The sequence below is a fragment of the Pleurodeles waltl genome, chromosome 10 (assembly GCF_031143425.1).
Source record: "Pleurodeles waltl isolate 20211129_DDA chromosome 10, aPleWal1.hap1.20221129, whole genome shotgun sequence".
NCBI classification, from domain to species: domain Eukaryota; kingdom Metazoa; phylum Chordata; class Amphibia; order Caudata; family Salamandridae; genus Pleurodeles; species Pleurodeles waltl.
In genome coordinates this window covers 1,064,057,398-1,064,075,832 of record NC_090449.1, presented here as the reverse complement: position 1 = coordinate 1,064,075,832, position 18,435 = coordinate 1,064,057,398, and the positions used below count along the sequence as shown (strand labels likewise).

Here is an 18,435-nt window from a genome sequence, read left to right as displayed (position 1 = left end):
TTCGGGTTTGCAGACCCTGAACCTGGTTTGCAAACCAGAGGGGTTCTAACCAAACCAGAGGGGTTCTAACCTGGGTCTTAGAGCACTGGCCTGGGGTGCACAAGCAGCTCAGCAAAAGCTTTAAAAAAAAAATCCTAATGGGTGTCCCTTTGGCAGCCAACCACCTGAGCCAGCTGATGCTGCCCCTCACTCCTCAAACACGCTTTGCATTTTTGTTTCAGGATGCAGGGAGTAAGCCCTCGTCCTTTAATATTGACTGCAACTGATTCTGTTTCTGTTGCAAACAACCAGTTTGAGCCTCTGGGTCCGCAAATATGACTTCGGGTCTGCAGAACCAGAACCAAAAATAAAAGATGGAGGAGAAAAGAAATGTTCCCCATCCAATCAGATGTGAGTATCTTTTTTTTATTTAAGTCAGCAGAAGACACTTGAACCTGATAACTATCTGTGGATTATCAGTGCAGATGTAGCTAAATTTTTAACCCTTTCAAGCCCACCCAAAACATTTGCTGAAAGATAATTTTTCAAAAACTGCTGAATGCATTGGCACCAAAAACAGCATAGCCACTCCTTGGAGTAAAGTTCTACTTTCATGCCAAGTTTGGGGTCATTTCATTCTGCATTTATTCTGTGGCACAGAGCAAAGATAGCGGTTAAAATGGGAAAATCACTTTTTGGACATTTATTTGTCCCCAATCCCCCTCCAATGATGGAGCTGCATGGAAAATGTGCTTATGTAAATTGAAAAGGAATGAAATTCCCCCTGATTTATTTCAGTAAACTTCCCCATCCCCAGATGTTTCATGCACAGGCTGGGCAGTTTGACCCACAGCGTAGGGGTGATGGGTAGAGTGACTGGGCGAGGTGATGAGTCCAAGTCAGTGGAATAACAGGTTTCCAAACCACTCCTGAGGTCCACCCTGGGCAGCCGAGGCACATGGGCCCTCTGGAGGAATTAGCGAGCTTTGGCCAGTTTGGCTCAAACCACTGGGTTGGCAGAAGTCTTCCCTATGGAGCCTGTGGCTTTGGACGCTTTTTCTTTTGGTCACTATGGCACATAATATGGGGTGTTGGGGGCAGGTGTACATCACCAGTCCCTTGGCACAACAAACTACTGGCAAGAAGTGAGCCTCGGAGGGCCCTCTTGCACATGGATTGCCTTGGGCACGCAGTGTCAGTGTGTCGGCCCTCTGCGGCCTCGTGGACATGGACCCTCTTGCACAAAGTGTATCTTGGGCATGCAGTGTCAGTGTGTCGGCCCTCTGCGGCCTCGTGGACATGGACCCTCTTGCACGAGAGGTCTCTTGGGCATGTAGTGTCAGTGTGTCGGCCCTCTGCGGCCTCGTGGACATGGACCCTCTTGCACAAAGTGTATCTTGGGCATGCAGTGTGGACCCTCGGCAGCTTGTGCACATGGACTCTATTGCACATGGATTACCTTGGGCATGCACATGGATTACCTGCATTGTCAGCTTGTTGGACCTCAGCAGCCTTGTGAAATGTGGACCCTCTTCCACAAGGGGTATCGTGGGCATATAGTGTCAGTGTGTCAGCCCTCTGTGGTCTCATGCACAGGACCCTCCTGCATGAGAGGTCCCTTGAGCATGTAGTGTCAGTGTGTCTGTCCTCTACCGCCTTGTGCACAGGACCCTCTTGCACGAGGGGTATCTTGGGCATGCAGTGTCAGTGTGTCGGCCCTGTGCGGTCTTGTGCACAGGACCGTCTTGCACAAGGGGTACTTTGGGCATGCAGTGTCAATGTGTCAGCCCTCTACGGCCTTGTGCACAGGACCCTCTTGCACAAGAGGTCCCTTAGGCATGCAGTGTCAGTGTCTCAGCCCTCTGTGGCCTTGTTCATGTGGACCCTCTTGCACAAGAGGTCCCTTGGGTGCTCAGTGTCAGGTGTGTCAGCCCTCTATGGCCTTGTGCACAGGACCCTCTTGCACAAGAGGTCCCTTAGGCATGTAGTGTCAGTGTGTCAGCCCTCTGTGGCCTTGTTCATGTGGATCCTCTTGCAGGAGAGGTCCCTTGGGCGTGCAGTGTAAGTGTGTCCGCCGTCTAAGGCCTTGTGCACAGGACCGTCTTGCACGAGGGGTACCTTGGGCATGTAGTGTCAGTGTCGGCCCTCCGTAGCCTCAGGCACAGGACACTCTGGCATGAGAGGTCCTTCGGGCACGCAGTGTCAGTGTGTCGGCCCTGTGCGGCCTTGTGCACAGGACCGTCTTGCACGAGGAGTACCTTGGGCATGTAGTGTCAGTGTCGGCCCTCTGCGGCCTCATGCACAGGACCTTCTTACACAAGGGGTACTTTGGGCATGCAGGGTCAATGTGTCAGCCCTCTACGGCCTTGTGCACGGGACCCTCTTGCATGAGAGGTTTCTTGGGCATGTAGTGTCAGTGTGCCAGCCCTCTACAGCCTTGTGCACAGGATCTTCTTGCACAAGGGATATCTGGGGCATATAATGTCAGTGTGTCGGCCCTCTGCTGCCTCAGGCCCAGGACCCTTTGGCACAAGAGCTCCCTTGGGCATGAAGTGTCAGTGTGTCGGCCCTGTGCGGCCTTGTGCACAGGACCGTCTTGCACGAGGAGGGTACCTTGGGCATGTAGTGTCAGTGTCGGCCCTCTGTAGCCTCATGCACAGGACCCTCTTACACAAGGGGTACTTTGGGCATGCAGTGTCAGCCCTGTACGGCCTTGTGCACGGGACCCTCTTGCACTAGGGATACCTTGGGCATGTAGTGTCAGTGTCGGCCCTCTGAGGCCTCATGCACAGGACCCTCTTGCACAAGGAGTACCTTGGGCATGCAGTGTCAGTGTGTCAGCCCTCTGCGACCTTGTGCACAGGACCCTCTTGCACGAGGGGTACCCTGTACATGCAGTGTTAGTGTGTCAGCCTTCTGCGGCCACATGCAAATGGACTCTCTTGCACAAAGGGTACCTTGGGTGCGCAGTATCAGCCCTCTGCAGCCTTGAGGGGTATCTTAAGGATGCAGTGTCAGTGTGTCAGCCCTCTGCGACGTTGTGCACAGGACCCTCTTGCACAAGGAGTACCTTGGGCATGCAGTATCAGGGTGTCAGCCTTCTGCAGCCTTGTGCACAGGACCGTCTTGCCCGAGGGGTACCCTGTACATGCAGTGTCAGTGTGTTGGCCTTCTGCAGCCTCATGTACATGGACTCTCTTGCACGAGGGGTATCTTGAGCGCGCAGTATCAGCCCTCTGCGGCCTTGAGGGATACCTTAGGCATGCATTGTCAGTGTGTCAGCCCTCTACAGCCTTGTGCACAGGACCCTCTTGTACGAGGGATACCTTAGGCATGCAGTGTCAGCATGTTGGCCCTCTGCAGCTTTCTGCACAGGACCATCTTGCACGAGGGGTACCCTGGGCATGTAGTGTCAGTGTCGGCCCTCTGTGGCCATGTGCACAGGAACCTCTTGCACGAGAGGTCCCCTGGACGCTCAGTGTCAGTGTGTCGACCCTGTGCGGCCTTGTGCACAGGACTGTCTTGTACGAGGGGTACCCTGGGCATGTAGTGTCAGTGTGCTGGCCTTCTGTGACCATGTGCACAGGACCCACTTGCACAAGAGGTCCCGTGGGTGCTCAGTGTCAGTGTGTCAGCCCTCTACGGCCTTGTGCACAGGACCCTCTTGCAGGAGAGGTCCCTTGGGCGTGCAGTGTCAGTTTGTCAGCCCTCTGTGGCCTTGTTCATGTGGACCCTCTTGCAGGAGAGGTCCCTTGGGCGTGCAGTGTCAGTGTGTCCGCCGTCTAAGGCCTTGTGCACAGGACCGTCTTGCACGAGGGGTACCCTGGACATGTAGTGTCAGCCCTCTGTAGCCTCAGGCACAGGACACTCTGGCATGAGAGGTCCCTTGGGCACACAGTGTCAGTGTGTCGGCCCTGTGCGGCCTTGTGCACAGGACCGTCTTGCACGAGGAGTACCTTGGGCATGTAGTGTCAGTGTGGGCCCTCTGCGGCCTCATGCACAGGACCTTCTTACACAAGGGGTACTTTGGGCATGCAGTGTCAATGTGTCAGCCCTCTACGGCCTTGTGCACAGGACCCTCTTGCACAAGAGGTCTCTTGGGCATGTAGTGTCAGTGTGTCAGCCCTCTACAGCCTTGTGCACAGGATCTTCTTGCACAAGGGGTATCTGGGGCATATAGTGTCAGTGTGTCAGCCCTCTGTAGCCTCAGGCACAGGACCCTCTGGCACGAGAGCTCCCTTGGGCATGCAGGGTCAGTGTGTCGGCCCTGTGCGGCCTTGTGCACAGGACCAACTTGCACGAGGGGGGTACCTTGGGCATGTAGTGTCAGTGTCGGCCCTCTGTGGCCTCATGCACAGGACCCTCTTACACGAGGGGTACTTTGGGCATGCAGTGTCAGTGTGTCAGCCCTCTACGGCCTTGTGCACAGGACCCTCTTGCACTAGGGGTACCTTGGGCATGTAGTGTCAGTGTCGGCTCTCTGCGGCCTCATGCACAGGACCCTCTTGCACAAGGAGTACCTTGGGCATGCATTATCAGTGTGTCAGCCCTCTACGGCCTTGTGCACAGGACCCTCTTGCACAAGGGGTACCCTGTACATGCAGTGTTAGTGTGTCAGCCTTCTGCGGCCACATGCACATGGACTCTCTTGCACAAAGGGTACCTTGGGGATGCAGTATCAGCTCTCTGCAGCCTTAAGGGGTATCTTAAGGATGCAGTGTCAGTGTGTCAGCCCTCTGCGGCCTTGTGCACAGGACCCTCTTGCACGAGGGGTACCCTGTACATGCAGTGTCAGTGGGTCGGCCTTCTGCAGCCACATGCACATGGACTTTCTTGCACAAAGGGTACCTTGGGGATGCAGTATCAGCCCTCTGCAGCCTTGAGGGGTATCTTAGGGATGCAGTGTCAGTGTGTCAGCCCTCTGCGTTCTTGTGCACATGGACCCTCTTGCTTGAGGGACACCTTGTGCATGCATTGTTATTGCGCTGGTGTTGGTCAGACTTGTACACATTAGACTATTCTGCAGGGGCGGGTCCTCCACAATGGCGGAGAAGCGTCACCCCCCCACCCCGGCTGAGCCACCAGATAAAAAATAAAATGACAATTTCACTTTTATTTTTATTTTTCAGCTGCTGGCTCAGTCAGCAGTGCAGGGAGGGGCGCGGCAGGGCCACAGGAGGTGGGAGGAGCAGAGAGAGCACATAAATGCGCATGTGTGTTTGGCCAGCCATTTCAGGCTGGCGAAACACACGTGCACACTTACGTTTCTCCAGCTCGGCTGTGTTGACAGCCAGGCTGGAGAAACTGCACTGACTCCAGGGCTGTGTTGGAGTGGCAGTCCGAGACGCTCAGACCAGTCCTGACACTGCTTTCATGCTTCGTTTAGCATGAAAGCAGTGCCTGGATTGCTGGGGAGCCTCTTCTGGTGTCCCAGTGAAAGCTGGGACACCACAAGAGGAGCTAGATGGCGGGAGACGGGCGGCGCAACAAAAACAGTAAGTATTTTTTTTTTAACCGTTGTTCGTCTATCGTCCCCCGTCGCCCCCCTCCCCGCACCTTGATATTTGTGGCGCCCGCAGCTGCTATTTTGTACAGACAGGCCCTTGAAGGGCTGTTTTTTTCCAATTTGGGACACAAGGTTGGAGTGTCGGCCCAACAGGACCATACACATGCACCCCCTGCATAGATATGCTCTTGTAGGGCTTGAGGTTCTGGAGAGTTGGCCGCACACTGTAAAAGTGCTGTGGGTGCAGAAACACAGGAAATCTGAATGGAGTTTTGTGACTTCCAGTTGCCTCCCTCAGGGAGCATGTGGCCTACGTAAGCCATGTTCAGGGTAAGACTTAGGGCCTGAGTTAAAACTCAGTGGACGGGTTTCATTGGATGAGATATCCATCACGGTAGTGACAGAGTAACCCCCTCTGCCAAGCTGTAAATCAGGCCCTTAGTTCAATTGGAGCTGGATGTTTAAGTGGATTTTGTTTCTGAGAGAAACCCCTGTCAGTGCCAAGAACCTCCTCCTGCCCTGCAGTTCTTTGCCCCAGGCCGCTTGGGGTTGCCTGTGCCTGACTCATGGAAGGTTTGTACTGGGAACACTGACCACGACATTGGCGTGAACTGCATACCATTTACCATGCCGGGATAAAAGGCTGTGCTGACCAGCGAGGCCCCCCTCTTGAAATGCTCAGTCATGTGCTCCAGCCAGTTGGCTTCCAGGGTGCCGGTGGACTGGCCGTTCTGGCGGGCCCGGATGGGCACACGGACTGAGTAGTAGTCATGTCGGCGACTGGTCTGCGGCTTGTTGTAGACGGCGAAGACCTCAGGTTCTGAAAAGTGAGCACAGAGACATTGTTAGTGGACACCCCCTAGCTCTCTAAGGGCATGTACGGGGTAGGCGAGGGGTGGTAGGTAGAAGGTAGAGTGGGAGGGGGCAGCTAGAGGGTAGAATTAGAGGGGGTAGCTAGAGGGTAGATGGCAGCTGGAGGGTAGATTAGGAGGTGGCAGTTTGAGGGCAGATAGGGAGGTGGAGGTGGCATGTTGATGTGATATAGGGTGGTGGCAGGTAGAGGGTAGATGTGGAGACGGCTGGTAGACAGTAGGTGGAAAGACTGCATGTAGAGGGGAGATGGCGAGCCAGCAGGGAGAGTGCACATACCCAGCCGACTGGTAGAGGGTAGATGGAGAACTGCCAAGTACTGAATGGATAGGAAATCAGGAGGTAAACGATAGATGGGGAGGTGGCAGGTAGATGGCAGATGGAAGGTGGTAGGTAGGAAGCAGGTGAAGAGGCGGGAATGAGAGGGTAGTTGGGTAGATGGGAGGTAGGAAGCAGTCGAAGATGTGGGTGGTAGAGGGTAGTTTGATTGGTGGTAGGTTGGAAGCAGATGAAGAGGTGGGTGGTAGAGGGTAGATTGGTTAGTGGTAGGTAGGAAGGAGGTGAAGAGGTGGGTGGTAGAGGGTTGGTGGTAGGTGGTAAGCAGATGAAGAGCTGGGTGGTAGAGGGCAGATGGGTTGGTGGTAGGTAGGAAGCAGATGAAGAGGTGGGTGGTAGAGGGTAGATAGGTTGGGGGTAGGTAGGAAGCAGATGAAGAGGTGGGTGGTAGAGGGTAGATGGGTTGGTGGTAGGTAGGAAGCAGTCGAAGAGGTGGGTGGTAGAGGGTAGATGGGTTGGGGGTAGGTAGGGAGCAGATGAAGAGGTGGGTGGTAGAGGGTAGATGGGTTGGGGGTAGGTAGGGAGCAGTCGAAGAGGTGGGTGGTAGAGGGTAGATGGGTTGGTGGTAGGTGGGAAGGAGGTGAAGAGGTGGGTGGTAGAGGGTAGATTGGTTGGTAGGAAGCAGATGAAGAGTTGGGTGGTGGAGGGTAGATGGGTTGGTGGTTGGTAGGAAGCAGATGAAGAGGTGGGTGGTAGAGGGTAGATGGGTTGGTGGTAGGTATGGAGCAGATGAAGAGGTGGGTGGTAGAGGGTAGATGGGTTGGTGGTTGGTAGGAAGCAGATGAAGATGTGGGTGGTAGAGGGTAGATGGGTTGGAGGTAGGTAGGGAGCAGATGAAGAGTTGGGTGGTAGAGGGTAGATGGGTTGGTGGTAGGTAGGGAGCAGATGAAGAGGTGGGTGGTAGAGGGTAGATGTGTTGGTGGTAGGTAGGAAGCAGATGAAGAGGTGGGTGGTAGAGGGTAGATGGGTTGGTGGTAGGTAGGAAGCAGTCGAAGTTTTGGGTGGTAGAGGGTGGATGGGTTAGTGGTAGGTAGGAAGCAGAAGAAGAGGTGGGTGGTAGAGGATAGATTGGTTGGTGGTAGGTAGGAAGCAGTCGAAGAGGTGGGTGGTAGAGGGTAGATGGGTTGGAGGTAGGTAGGGAGCAGATGAAGAGTTGGGTGGTAGAGGGTAGATGGGTTGGTGGTAGGTAGGGAGCAGATGAAGAGGTGGGTGGTAGAGGGTAGATGTGTTGGTGGTAGGTAGGAAGCAGATGAAGAGGTGGGTGGTAGAGGGTCGATGGGTAGAGGGTAGGTAGGGAGCAGATGAAGAGGTGGGTGGTAGAGGGTAGATGTGTTGGTGGTAGGTAGGAAGCAGATGAAGAGGTGGGTGGTAGAGGGTAGATGTGTTGGTGGTTGGTAGGAAGCAGTCTAAGTTTTGGGTGGTATAGGGTAGATGGGTTAGTGGTAGGTAGGAAGCAGAAGAAGAGGTGGGTGGTAGAGGGTAGATTGGTTGGTGGTAGGTAGGAAGCAGTCGAAGAGGTGGGTGGTAGAGGGTAGATGGGTTGGGGGTAGGTAGAAAGCAGTCGAAGAGGTGGGTGGTAGAGGGTAGAAGGGTTGGGGGTAGGTAGGGAGCAGATGAAGAGGTGGGTGGTAGAGGGTAGATGGGTTAGCGGTATGTAGGAAGGGGGTGAAGCGGTGGGTGGTAGAGGGTAGATGCATTGGTGGGAGGTACCAAGCAGACGATGACGTTACAGAGAGGACACAGGTAGGGAGGTGGTAGGGAGTGGGCAAAGGGATATCAGTGCTTTTCTCTTCTCCATCACTTAAACAGGGCCCTCTCTTGCAAGAGGTTGACACTTACTCCCTCCTCGCTCACGGGTGATCGGGCCTGAGATGTCCTTCCCCTGCACTGAAGCCCCTTTAGATATTTCCTCAGGAAGCAGGTCTCCCTCTGTCTCTCTTCCTGAGTCTTCGGGGGTGAGACCCTCCACCCCCTGCTCTGTTTCCTTCTCACTGTGGTATGCTGACTGTTTGGGGATCCCTCCTTCGTTTGCTGCTGGTACCAGGTGCCCATCGGTTCTTCTCTTCCCCCCTGGGCTGGACTCATGGTTTGAGGCTGTCTCTTCGTCTTCGAGTGCCTCCTTGGGGAGGTTCTGGGTTGGCGTCTCTTCGCGACTTCCTCTGCGGATCAGGCCGGTGTTGCACTGATGGATGATGCCAACAAGCGTCAAGCCACGGGTGGCAGCATCTTCAACCTGCAAGAAAAATGAAGTCTTGAAGCAACCAACTCACACATCAATAACTTCTAAAGCTCTTCACCTAAACACCCTGCATATTTAACACAAAAACACAAGGTTTCGGGTGGATCTGGGATACCTAGGAGTAGTTACAAACTCTTTGCTCCACAACTTCTTGGAATAAAATCTTTCTTGGAACATGTACCCAACTTTGGAAGGAGCTTCCCAGAAACATCAGTAGTGCCCCTTTTTTCTCCCATCGTCAAGAAACTACTGGAAAGCCTTCTAAGCAGTGAACACTTGTGTGCATGAACACTGACTGGCAAAGTCTCCAGTGTCATTACCTCCAAAATCTCATTCTAAAATGCCCAGAGGTGTCAATTCTAAATTTACTCTCATTCTTGTCTGTGCCCCTGAAATGTTTTCCCTTAATACTGCTCAAATGCTTTGGAACCCAGATGTCACAAACTATACACATTTGGACTCTTGTTAGACTCCATCAGGGCTTTTCTTTAAAAACACCGCCTGAAGCTGTGCAATGCAGACTATTTGCCTAGTTGTCTCGCGTTTTACATGTAATGCTGTTTATGCCATTGCCCTATTGTTTCCGGCCACTGTACTTACCTTTATGTCCAAATCCCTTGTGGTTCTGGGCGGACGAGGAATTACATAACTTGTTGGGAGGTGTTAAGGTGTGGTTATTAACAGCTGTGACGTAATTGCGGGACAGTGTGCGATCGAATGCTGAGGAGTGATCACCTCTGTTGCTCCAGGGCCGGGGGTTGCTACACAAACCAAAGAAGTACAACTAAAGAACATATGAAAGAGAATGAGATATTCGGGCGGTGAGATTCTAGAAAGACCAGATAGGTAAACACCATTGATGGAGAAAGGTCCATCACATGCGGGCAAAGGCACGCAACAATATTTGATGCATGACTTTACTGTTTGAACTCTTTAGCATACACAATGACGTGCATGGGTGGGAAGGAGGTTGGAGAGTTTAGTTCAAAATCCAAGTGTGTTCAGAGGGGTAAACATTCACTGCAAACACAATGGCTGAAGAAAAAGGAAATCAGAGACCTGCCTGCAGAACTGTGTTAAGCTGTAGGGTCTATCTACTCCTGCATGGCCACGCAGTCACTTAAGGCCCATGCGAGGGCAGATTGCAAGCTGGTGCAGTTTGGGTGACTGGAAAGAAATAGAAACAGGTGAGGTTTCAAAATAGCCAATACCATGCCAAAAGAGGCTTGTTGTTTACTTGCTGCATTTGCTCAGAGACCGTGGTGCTTTCACCCTAGATAATGCTGGGGGTGTGTCTCAATCTGAGGATGTCTCATTATGCCATACATGCCATGCAACCCTCCCGATTCAGGTGGGAAACTACAGATTTCAAGGTTAGTCTCCCATCTCAAGACTCCTGCTTGCAAAAACCTGGTTCCTCAGCAGACTTCAGCCAACAGGGTCTGGTCTTGTGTGACTCGGAGTATGCGCTGCCGGTAATCTGCTCCTGTAGGCCAGTGCTCATTTTTGTCACGCTCTCTCTCTGCCTGCCATAGCGCTTTCTCTGTGCTCCTGACAGGTGCCGTAAGAATGTATATTTGGATCCAGTCCTGCAGCAGCACACTGGCCAGTCCCATACATGCCAATAGGCCCGATTCAGACCTCAGTAGAAGTCAGTAGGATAAATACATTCCCCACTTATTTTTTTAAATCTCTCACTTTCTCTTCTAAAATGTTGGCCTGGGTGGTATCCTCTGGTCTCGTACTTTTTGTTGGATGGTCTCCAATTTTCCATTCATGCCCCTCCAGTCCATGGTCTGCACCATCCACACTACCTGCTCTGGCCAGCTAGCCCACCTCCTCTGAGAAGATGCAGCCCTCCTGTGTTAAAGATAACAAGGGGGGGAAATGACAAAGGGAGCCAGTCTTGCATTAAGGCTGTTTCCTGCTTGAATTTGAACCAGAGGCTTTAGACTGGATTGCCCCCTGTGGTTTATTGGTGCTCAGTCTTAGAGGTGAAATGCATAGTGGCAGCTACCCTGCAGTGTTTGTTAATGTGATGCACCCAAAATGTGCCCATGGCGTTCTCCTACTCTCTGCGGGCGCCTTCGGTACTTGTGCTCTGCGGCTTTGTAGAGTTGCGGGGCTGGAAACTGTCTAACGCACTAGATTCAGCACAGTGCGTAGGCCCTGCATCCTGTGTGTGTGTGTGTGCGTGTGTGTCTGTGTAAGAGACACCTGGCCTATGTTCCACCACACGCCACAGAAAACCCCACCCACTGATACTGCTGGCTCTGTCTGCGAGGGCCTCTTTTTTTAGGCACTCTCGCTTCCTGTCTACGGGTGCCATTGTTCACAATATGTCAGGAGGCGCTGACGCGTGCTTCCGCTGGAAAAAGTGCTCAGTGCCAGGGGGTGTTTGCAGGTGTTTGATCTAAAATGCGCTGTGTGGATGAGCGCAAGTGACGCTAAACTTGTGCTCGGTCTCAAGAACAGTGCCTGGCAGTGAAGCTAGAACAAGCCCTGGCACAATATTTATTCATTTATCTGGTTGGCGCCAATAACATTTCAGTCAAAAGCGTTTAACATAGCTACGACGATGGTACATAGATCTATGGAGTGGAAGGGGTTAACCAAGTGTGGAGATGTACCAGCCGTGGTCTGGACCAACCACCAAAGATATGAAGATGACTGGTGAATCAAATATATCTATTATATTGGTCCGGGGGCCCATGGGGGTCCGCGAAGCCTCCTCAGGGGGTCCACAACTGCTCAGAAAATTGAATAATATTAACAGATTGCGTCCCCAGCTTTCAGCAATGACTCAGTGGGGTTCCCCGGTTTCCAATAATGATTCAGTAGGGATCCCCAAGTTCCAGTAATGATAAAGTGGGAGTCCACAGAAGTCAAAAGGTTGGGAACCACTGTCTTATGCTATTGCATTACACTATTTAGGTGAACAAAGAAATGATATGTAAATATTTAAAAGAATATCACACAAAGGCCATCATTATGAGTGGACTCATAATTCCAATGTGGGCAGTAACAGCAGTTAACGGCCTGTAGAATTAAGAAATCTGGAAGAACACTGCAGATCTCGTAAAATCTTGAGGTGAAAAACTGGCTCAAAATGAAGTCATACAAGGAGAATCGGACCAAAAATTACTGATTCCTCCAGTAATTTCTCATTTCTTAGTGGGCGCTCAGTATCCAACCCGTAATGGGTCTGTTTTCTCTACAGGGATGGGGAAAATCCAGTCCATTATCATGGTGTAACTGCTTCTGAGTACTTCTGTGTCGGTGCACAAACATAATGGTCTGCACTGACTAGGACTGATCCAGCCACCACTGACGGAGCCGTGACCGGGTGCATGCCACCACACCAGCCCCCTGTTGCCTTTGTAGGGGTGCTCTCTGTGAATGCACCCCCTCGCTCTGGGTCCCACCACAACTGAGGCACTAGGGCATCTCTGAGAAGGACTAAACAAGTGGGCTTTTTGCCCTGGTGGGGTCCACCTATTCATTTTCCATTAAGGTACACGTGCTGGTGCCAGGGGGTGAACCTGGCTACATTGGGCTTGCTCAGTGGAAGCATCCACCCCTTGGCAAAGAGGAAGTGCCAGTGAAAGATGTACGCCAGCACAATCAGTATTACAGAAAGAGGTGCACAGCCACATCTGTCCAATCAGGAGCACACCTCCGTTTATGCCGGTTTGTGTTCAGACCAAATGATACAGGAGGTCCCCATACATGTAATCCATCAGTGTCTGGATGCTGCGCGTTTCCTGAAGGCCTTACACACTTACAAGAGATGTTTTCATGCTCGGTGTGTAAAGGGGACGCAGAAGCATTTTCTTGCAGCTGCATGTCTGAGATCTCAGTGTGAGTCACTGCTGGTCAGAACCAGGGGAGGCCTGGGCGAAACTGTACAGTTTTTAACATTTAGGGCCTTATTTAGATATTGGTGGGTGAGTTAGTCCATCACAATGGTGGCGAAAGTCCCGACCACTGAAATATAAATCCCCTAGGATATAATGGGATTTAGAAGTCAGCCGACAGGATATTAGTCACTGTTGTGACGAAGTAACTTGTCCGCCAATATCTAAAGCAGGCCCTTAATACATGAATATCCCAGGAATACTCACATTTTACGCATGTACTGTGAGTGGGTGATCCTCCTCATGAAAGTTGTATGTGAGGACATTCAAGGTACCAGCTCAATGCACCGCCCTTCCAATTTATTAAGTCATGAAGTGAACACTGACAGCGCCAGCGGCCACAGCTCACTGGAGAGGACACATTCACCAAGCACCGCTACAAACCCTTTCACACCACTGATACAGGGGCTGAACCACAGACCTTCATGGAACAGAAACCTGGAGACCCCTTGGAATTAACCCCCAGACTACTGAAGGTGCTGCCATGCCGTGTAAATAGTGGTTCGCTCGTAATACAAATGCGCATAACATAACCACACTTTTTAACTTCGCAACTGAGAAGCTTATTTTGTCAGCTGAAGGTTCTAGCTCCTCACTATCTGAGCTGAAATACTGTCCGTAGCGCCAAAAGGTTTACTTTGTGTCGAAGCACTGTATTGTGTTTACACAAGTGGGTCCTAATCAAGGCTACTCTCCCCACCCTTCCTACTAGACCAGGTATTTTGGGTGTGTTGTAGAGTGCTAAGTGTCACCTTGCAGTCACTTCAGGGCGTTAGAGCACTGGGGAGATGCTGGAGGGGGTTTGGATATTGGGTGGAACAGAGAAGCCTCCTTCAGTTGGAAGGACCTGCTGTTCTCAGTTGGAGGGAGACATATTCTCAGTCTGCTCTTCCTGAATGAATCCCTTGCCCTAAAGTCAGGGACATCTTAAGGATTTTGGGGTCCTGGGCAGTGCTTAATTTGTAAATGAAAAGGTGCCGGTGCCCAATGCCGTCCTCTTAAACATGCGGCTGCTGAATTAAATGTGCGAGTACAAGATACTGAGGCGCGCAATCGTGCAATCCTGACGCCATCTCGGGCCTCTTCAATCCATATAAAGCCACTCCCTGCCCCTTCAGCTCACTCTTGCAACTTTCTACTTTCTCCCTTTTTGGCGCTTTTCCGTTTTTCCCTCCCTCCGTCTTTCCCATATGTGTCTTTTGCTCGCAGCAAATGGTTGAGGCAGAAGAATAAGCCCCGGCCCTCAAAAATAAGTGCCGGTGCTCAGCACCGGAAACAACAAGCACAAATTAAGCACTGGCCATAGGCCAAGCATATTTTGGGGGCCCCTGATTGGAACAGCTTTGAATGTATGATCCAGTTTCATCCCTTTCATGCCCTCTTTGCCCAGGTCACTGACAGTGGACAGGACACTGGTCCAAATTCTAAATGTGTTTACATGTAATACTTAGGGATAGTGACGTGTTTTCAATATCGTAACACAGCAGCAGCTCATTAATATTACTGCAAATAAACTCTGTGACCCTCCCCCCCTCGCTTCTCATATGTGTGGTCCTGTTTTGATCTAAAAGAAACTTTGATCTAAAAACAACTTTTTATGGATGTTGCATGAAAACAAATACAACATTCCTCTGCAAGATATCTGTAATAGTTCTTACACATCACTCATATTAAAAACAAATTAAAGGAAACACTATTTAAAACAACCTATTTAAGAACTATTTAAGGTCATCAGGGCTAGACTCTGCAGAACTGACCTGGCTCTGTCAAAGGCTGGGGCCCGGGGCCAGGGGCCACGTTGCTCATGCCTAAAGGTCGCGATATCTCTGAATTTGGGCCATGGTGCTGGGGTGGAGAGAGCGGGGGGCGCCCCCTCCTGTTCTCACTGCTTCCAGTAAATAATCCAGAGGCCGTGGGCGCGCGGCTCCAGATGTGGGCAGCCTGCGTCACCCCGGGTTTGCCCAGGGCCAGCTTCCCTCCGCACCCCGCGCCCCTCATCGGGTTTGTGGCAAATATTAGAGATGAATTGTTATTTCGCTGCAAAACCACTTCCCGCAGCGGGCAGAGAGTTAATCGACGGGGCCCCGTCTGTGCCAGCCTCCCCCTCATTAACAAAGCGCTGCCCACGGAGAGGGGGCTTCTTGGCACCTAGTCACAGTATTTGATGTGTGATCCGTGTGGACATGTAGTTGCTGGGGGCCTCCCAGCGCTGTTCGTTTCCTTTCCGCTGGGTGAACTGCTTAGGTCTGGCTACCAATAAACATATGAATTTAAAACGACTCATGTTATTAAATTCTTCAAAAGGTACAATGAACTGTAAGTACAAAGAGTGGGCCAGCCCCCTTCAGCCATTGTTCTCTTGCGTTTTCATGGTTTGCCATTGGTTGGGTGGGCTGTCCATCATGGCCATAGAGATTTCAGGTTGGTTACATTATTCCATTTGCGATCCAATTAGGTTTGGTTAAGGGTCATCACGTTGTTTTTGTTAGACTGCAGGTGTGACGTGACCTACCTTGTAATTGAGTCAGTGTGTGTTCCTAGGTGTATTTACGTACCTCCGACAGTTTAATTGCTGTTTTTTGTTTTAGGGAGTGTGTGCTGTTTGGATTCCTTAGCTTGGCATAAAGACACAGCGCTCTTCACCAGTCTGTGAGTTCATTTGCTTTACTCCGTAAAGTTAGCATGTTGGACTCATGTGCTTCATTGTCCATAGGTAAAAACATGCACATGCGGGCTCTCTTAATAAGGGAACAAAAACAGGGGCCCTTTGCAAAATGTGTCTACTAAAAATACTTACCTGTGCCTTCCTTTTAAGTTCACCGCTTACAACACAAACTCCATCTCTTGATCCTTTTGGGGACGAACAAAGGGTTGCGGAAGGGCTGTAGGTCAAGCACCCCTTCTTCACCATGAGCCTTGTGCGGCGGGGTTGGCGTAGCCACCTTCAAGTGCTATAAAGTGCTGCCCCTGACCCTGCTGCAGGTCAAGCACCCCTTGTTCACCATGAGCCTTGTGCTGCGGGGTTGGCGTAGCCACCTTCAAGTGCTATAAAGCGCTGTCCCTGCTGCAGGTCAAGCCACCACTTCTTCACCATGAGCCTTGTGCGGCGGGGTTGGCGTAGCCACCTTCAAGTGCTATAAAGCGCTGTCCCTGCTGCAGGTCAAGCCACCACTTCTTCACCATGAGCCTTGTGCGGCGGGGTTGGCGTAGCCACCTTCAAGTGCTATAAAGCGCTGTCCCTGCTGCAGGTCAAGCACCCCTTGTTCACCATGAGCCTTGTGCTGCGGGGTTGGCGTAGCCACCTTCAAGTGCTATAAAGCGCTGTCCCTGCTGCAGGTCAAGCCACCACTTCTTCACCATGAGCCTTGTGCGGCGGGGTTGGCGTAGCCACCTTCAAGTGCTATAAAGTGCTGCCCCTGACCCTGCTGCAGGTCAAGCACCACTTCTACGTCATGAGCCTTGTGCGGCGGGGTTGGCGTAGCCACCTTCAAGTGCTATAAAGCGCTGTCCCTGCTGCAGGTCAAGCCACCACTTCTACGTCATGAGCCTTGTGCGGCGGGGTTGTCGTAGCCACCTTCAAGTGCTATAAAGCGCTGCCCCTGACCCCGCTGTGCAGTGAACAACGGTTTATAGCTGGCCTATAGATGCCAGGCACCAGTCCCTCACCACAAGTCTTGCTGCGGGATGGAGGGCGGCATCATCTTCAAGAGTTTTAAAGCGCTGACCCTGGCCTGCTGTGCAGGACACACGCGGGCCGCTCCCAGGTGAAGCCTGAGTCAAGAGTGGGCCTATCCTCGCCCGTCATTGCCCGACTAAGGATACGCTGCCTCCTCCTCCCCCACCCCTTGGCTTTTTGACTTCTTAGCTTTTTCCTTTTAACAGGGACAGCCCTGCCAAGTGCCACGCATCACGTGTTATAGTAACTCTTTTCAAGCCATGTTCCCGCATCACTGCAAAGATGGAGTTTATCAAGCAAATTAGGTGAGCAGAAAAGCTAAGTGCGCCATCTCTCTCCATCGTGCAGTGGTCGGTTTTACTGTGTTCCTAACAAGGACTGACCGGCACTAGCCACTAGAGAGTGAGGTAAGTTTGATGCTGCTCATCCCTGATTGGACTGTCTTATTCTGTAGCCGTGCCCTCCTCGCCTTCTGGAACTGCTGTACAGGTGTAATTTGACTTTTCTCTTTTTAAACCATGTCGTAGATATGCTAGTGACTGAGCCCCCAAAATCAGTATAGCAAATCAGGAATGGGTGAGAATTGCTAGTGTGTCCAAGAGGGCTGCTGCTATCAGCATGTAACAGGGAGAGGGGGGTACCTTCTGCCACGAGGCATGTAGCTGGCGTTCAGGGTGGCCTGTCGTCAGATTTAGCTTCCACCATTTCCAAGCGACGTAGGGTTGTTTTTAAAGGTGTTTTGCTAGTTTTGCAACCTCTCCCGCAACCACTCAACTGTTTGTTGGTCATAAAGTTTATTAGTACACAATTCATTCAAAGTCATTCAATCAGAATGCTTATTTGTAATGCAGTGTGTATGGCAATAGACAGGTGTCCGGTGTCAGTATGTTGTGTATCGATAGTGCCTAGGAGCCTAGCTTTATAGCCGATAGCGCTTTACTTTATGAGACCTGTGCTCGCACCTTTCCCACAAGGGGACTTGCTGTTAACCATGTCAGGCCAGGGCTTGTGTGGACGGCTGGATTAAATGCCTTAAGTCCATTCATATGATGATGTATAACAGCGCCACGTCTACCTCATCGCGTTCCTTATTAGCATCAGAAACGTCTAGCTCCTAAGTAAACATGTGGTAGCACTCAGTCATTGCTACACAGTCTGTGTTGGATGTGTGTGCACAATGCTTGTTTCTAAGATTCAACACCTCTGTCAGCGCCCTATCTGCCCTCAGTGGGCCACCCCCTTACAGAGTTCCTGCAGGGAATACGCCAAGATGTTCTCCTTCCATGAGACAGCCCATAACTGATGGACTGCCCATTGCTCCGCCCCTCCTGACTTGCGCGACATGAACCCCCTCCTCCCTGGAATTCCTCTCCCTCGACCACGCTCCCACCCTCCACCCCCTGCGGTCGGCCTCTCCTAGCCGGCACCCCGTAACTAATTATGCCGACGTCTTTACGTACACAACTATCCACGCCCTCGCACGTCATTTAATGATCTCCGCCTGCCGCCATATCATCAGTACTCTGCCCACCTCCCCTCTCACTTTGTGGGTCATATTTACAAGAAAGTGTCGCATCAGCTCTGATTGGCCACTTTTCCTGCGCCCCCCTACCACCACCTAACAACACCAGGCTTGCACTGTATTTACAATACGGCGCACCGTGGCGGTCGTTAGCACAAGATCATCAACATTTTTGACACTATTGTGGCGCTTTGCAGCACAAGCGTCAAAACCTTTGACGCTACTTCAGCAAAGCACAGGGAGGCACATAGGTTCATATCGGTGCGTCATTTTAACACCCGCTCTGAGCAGGCGTTAAAAATGATGGAAAAAATGGCGCAGTGAAATGTTGTAAATTTCACTGCGCCATTTTTTGCGGCCTCCTAATGGGGGAATGCCCCCCTTGCATAC

General features: G+C 51.6%; 1 protein-coding gene across 2 annotated transcripts in view; it reads right to left on the bottom strand.

Moving 5' to 3' along the window:
- The window catches only part of RFTN1 (raftlin, lipid raft linker 1), a 282,797-nt gene that overhangs the window by 30,108 nt on the left and 234,254 nt on the right, over positions 1–18,435 (bottom strand). For both annotated transcript variants that reach the window (XM_069212084.1, XM_069212085.1), the window contains exons 5-6: positions 8,531–8,924; positions 6,105–6,305 (exon numbers count right to left, since the gene is read on the bottom strand). In XM_069212084.1, the coding sequence (XP_069068185.1) occupies positions 6,105–6,305; positions 8,531–8,924 (595 nt within the window). The remainder of the gene's footprint in view (positions 1–6,104; positions 6,306–8,530; positions 8,925–18,435) is intronic.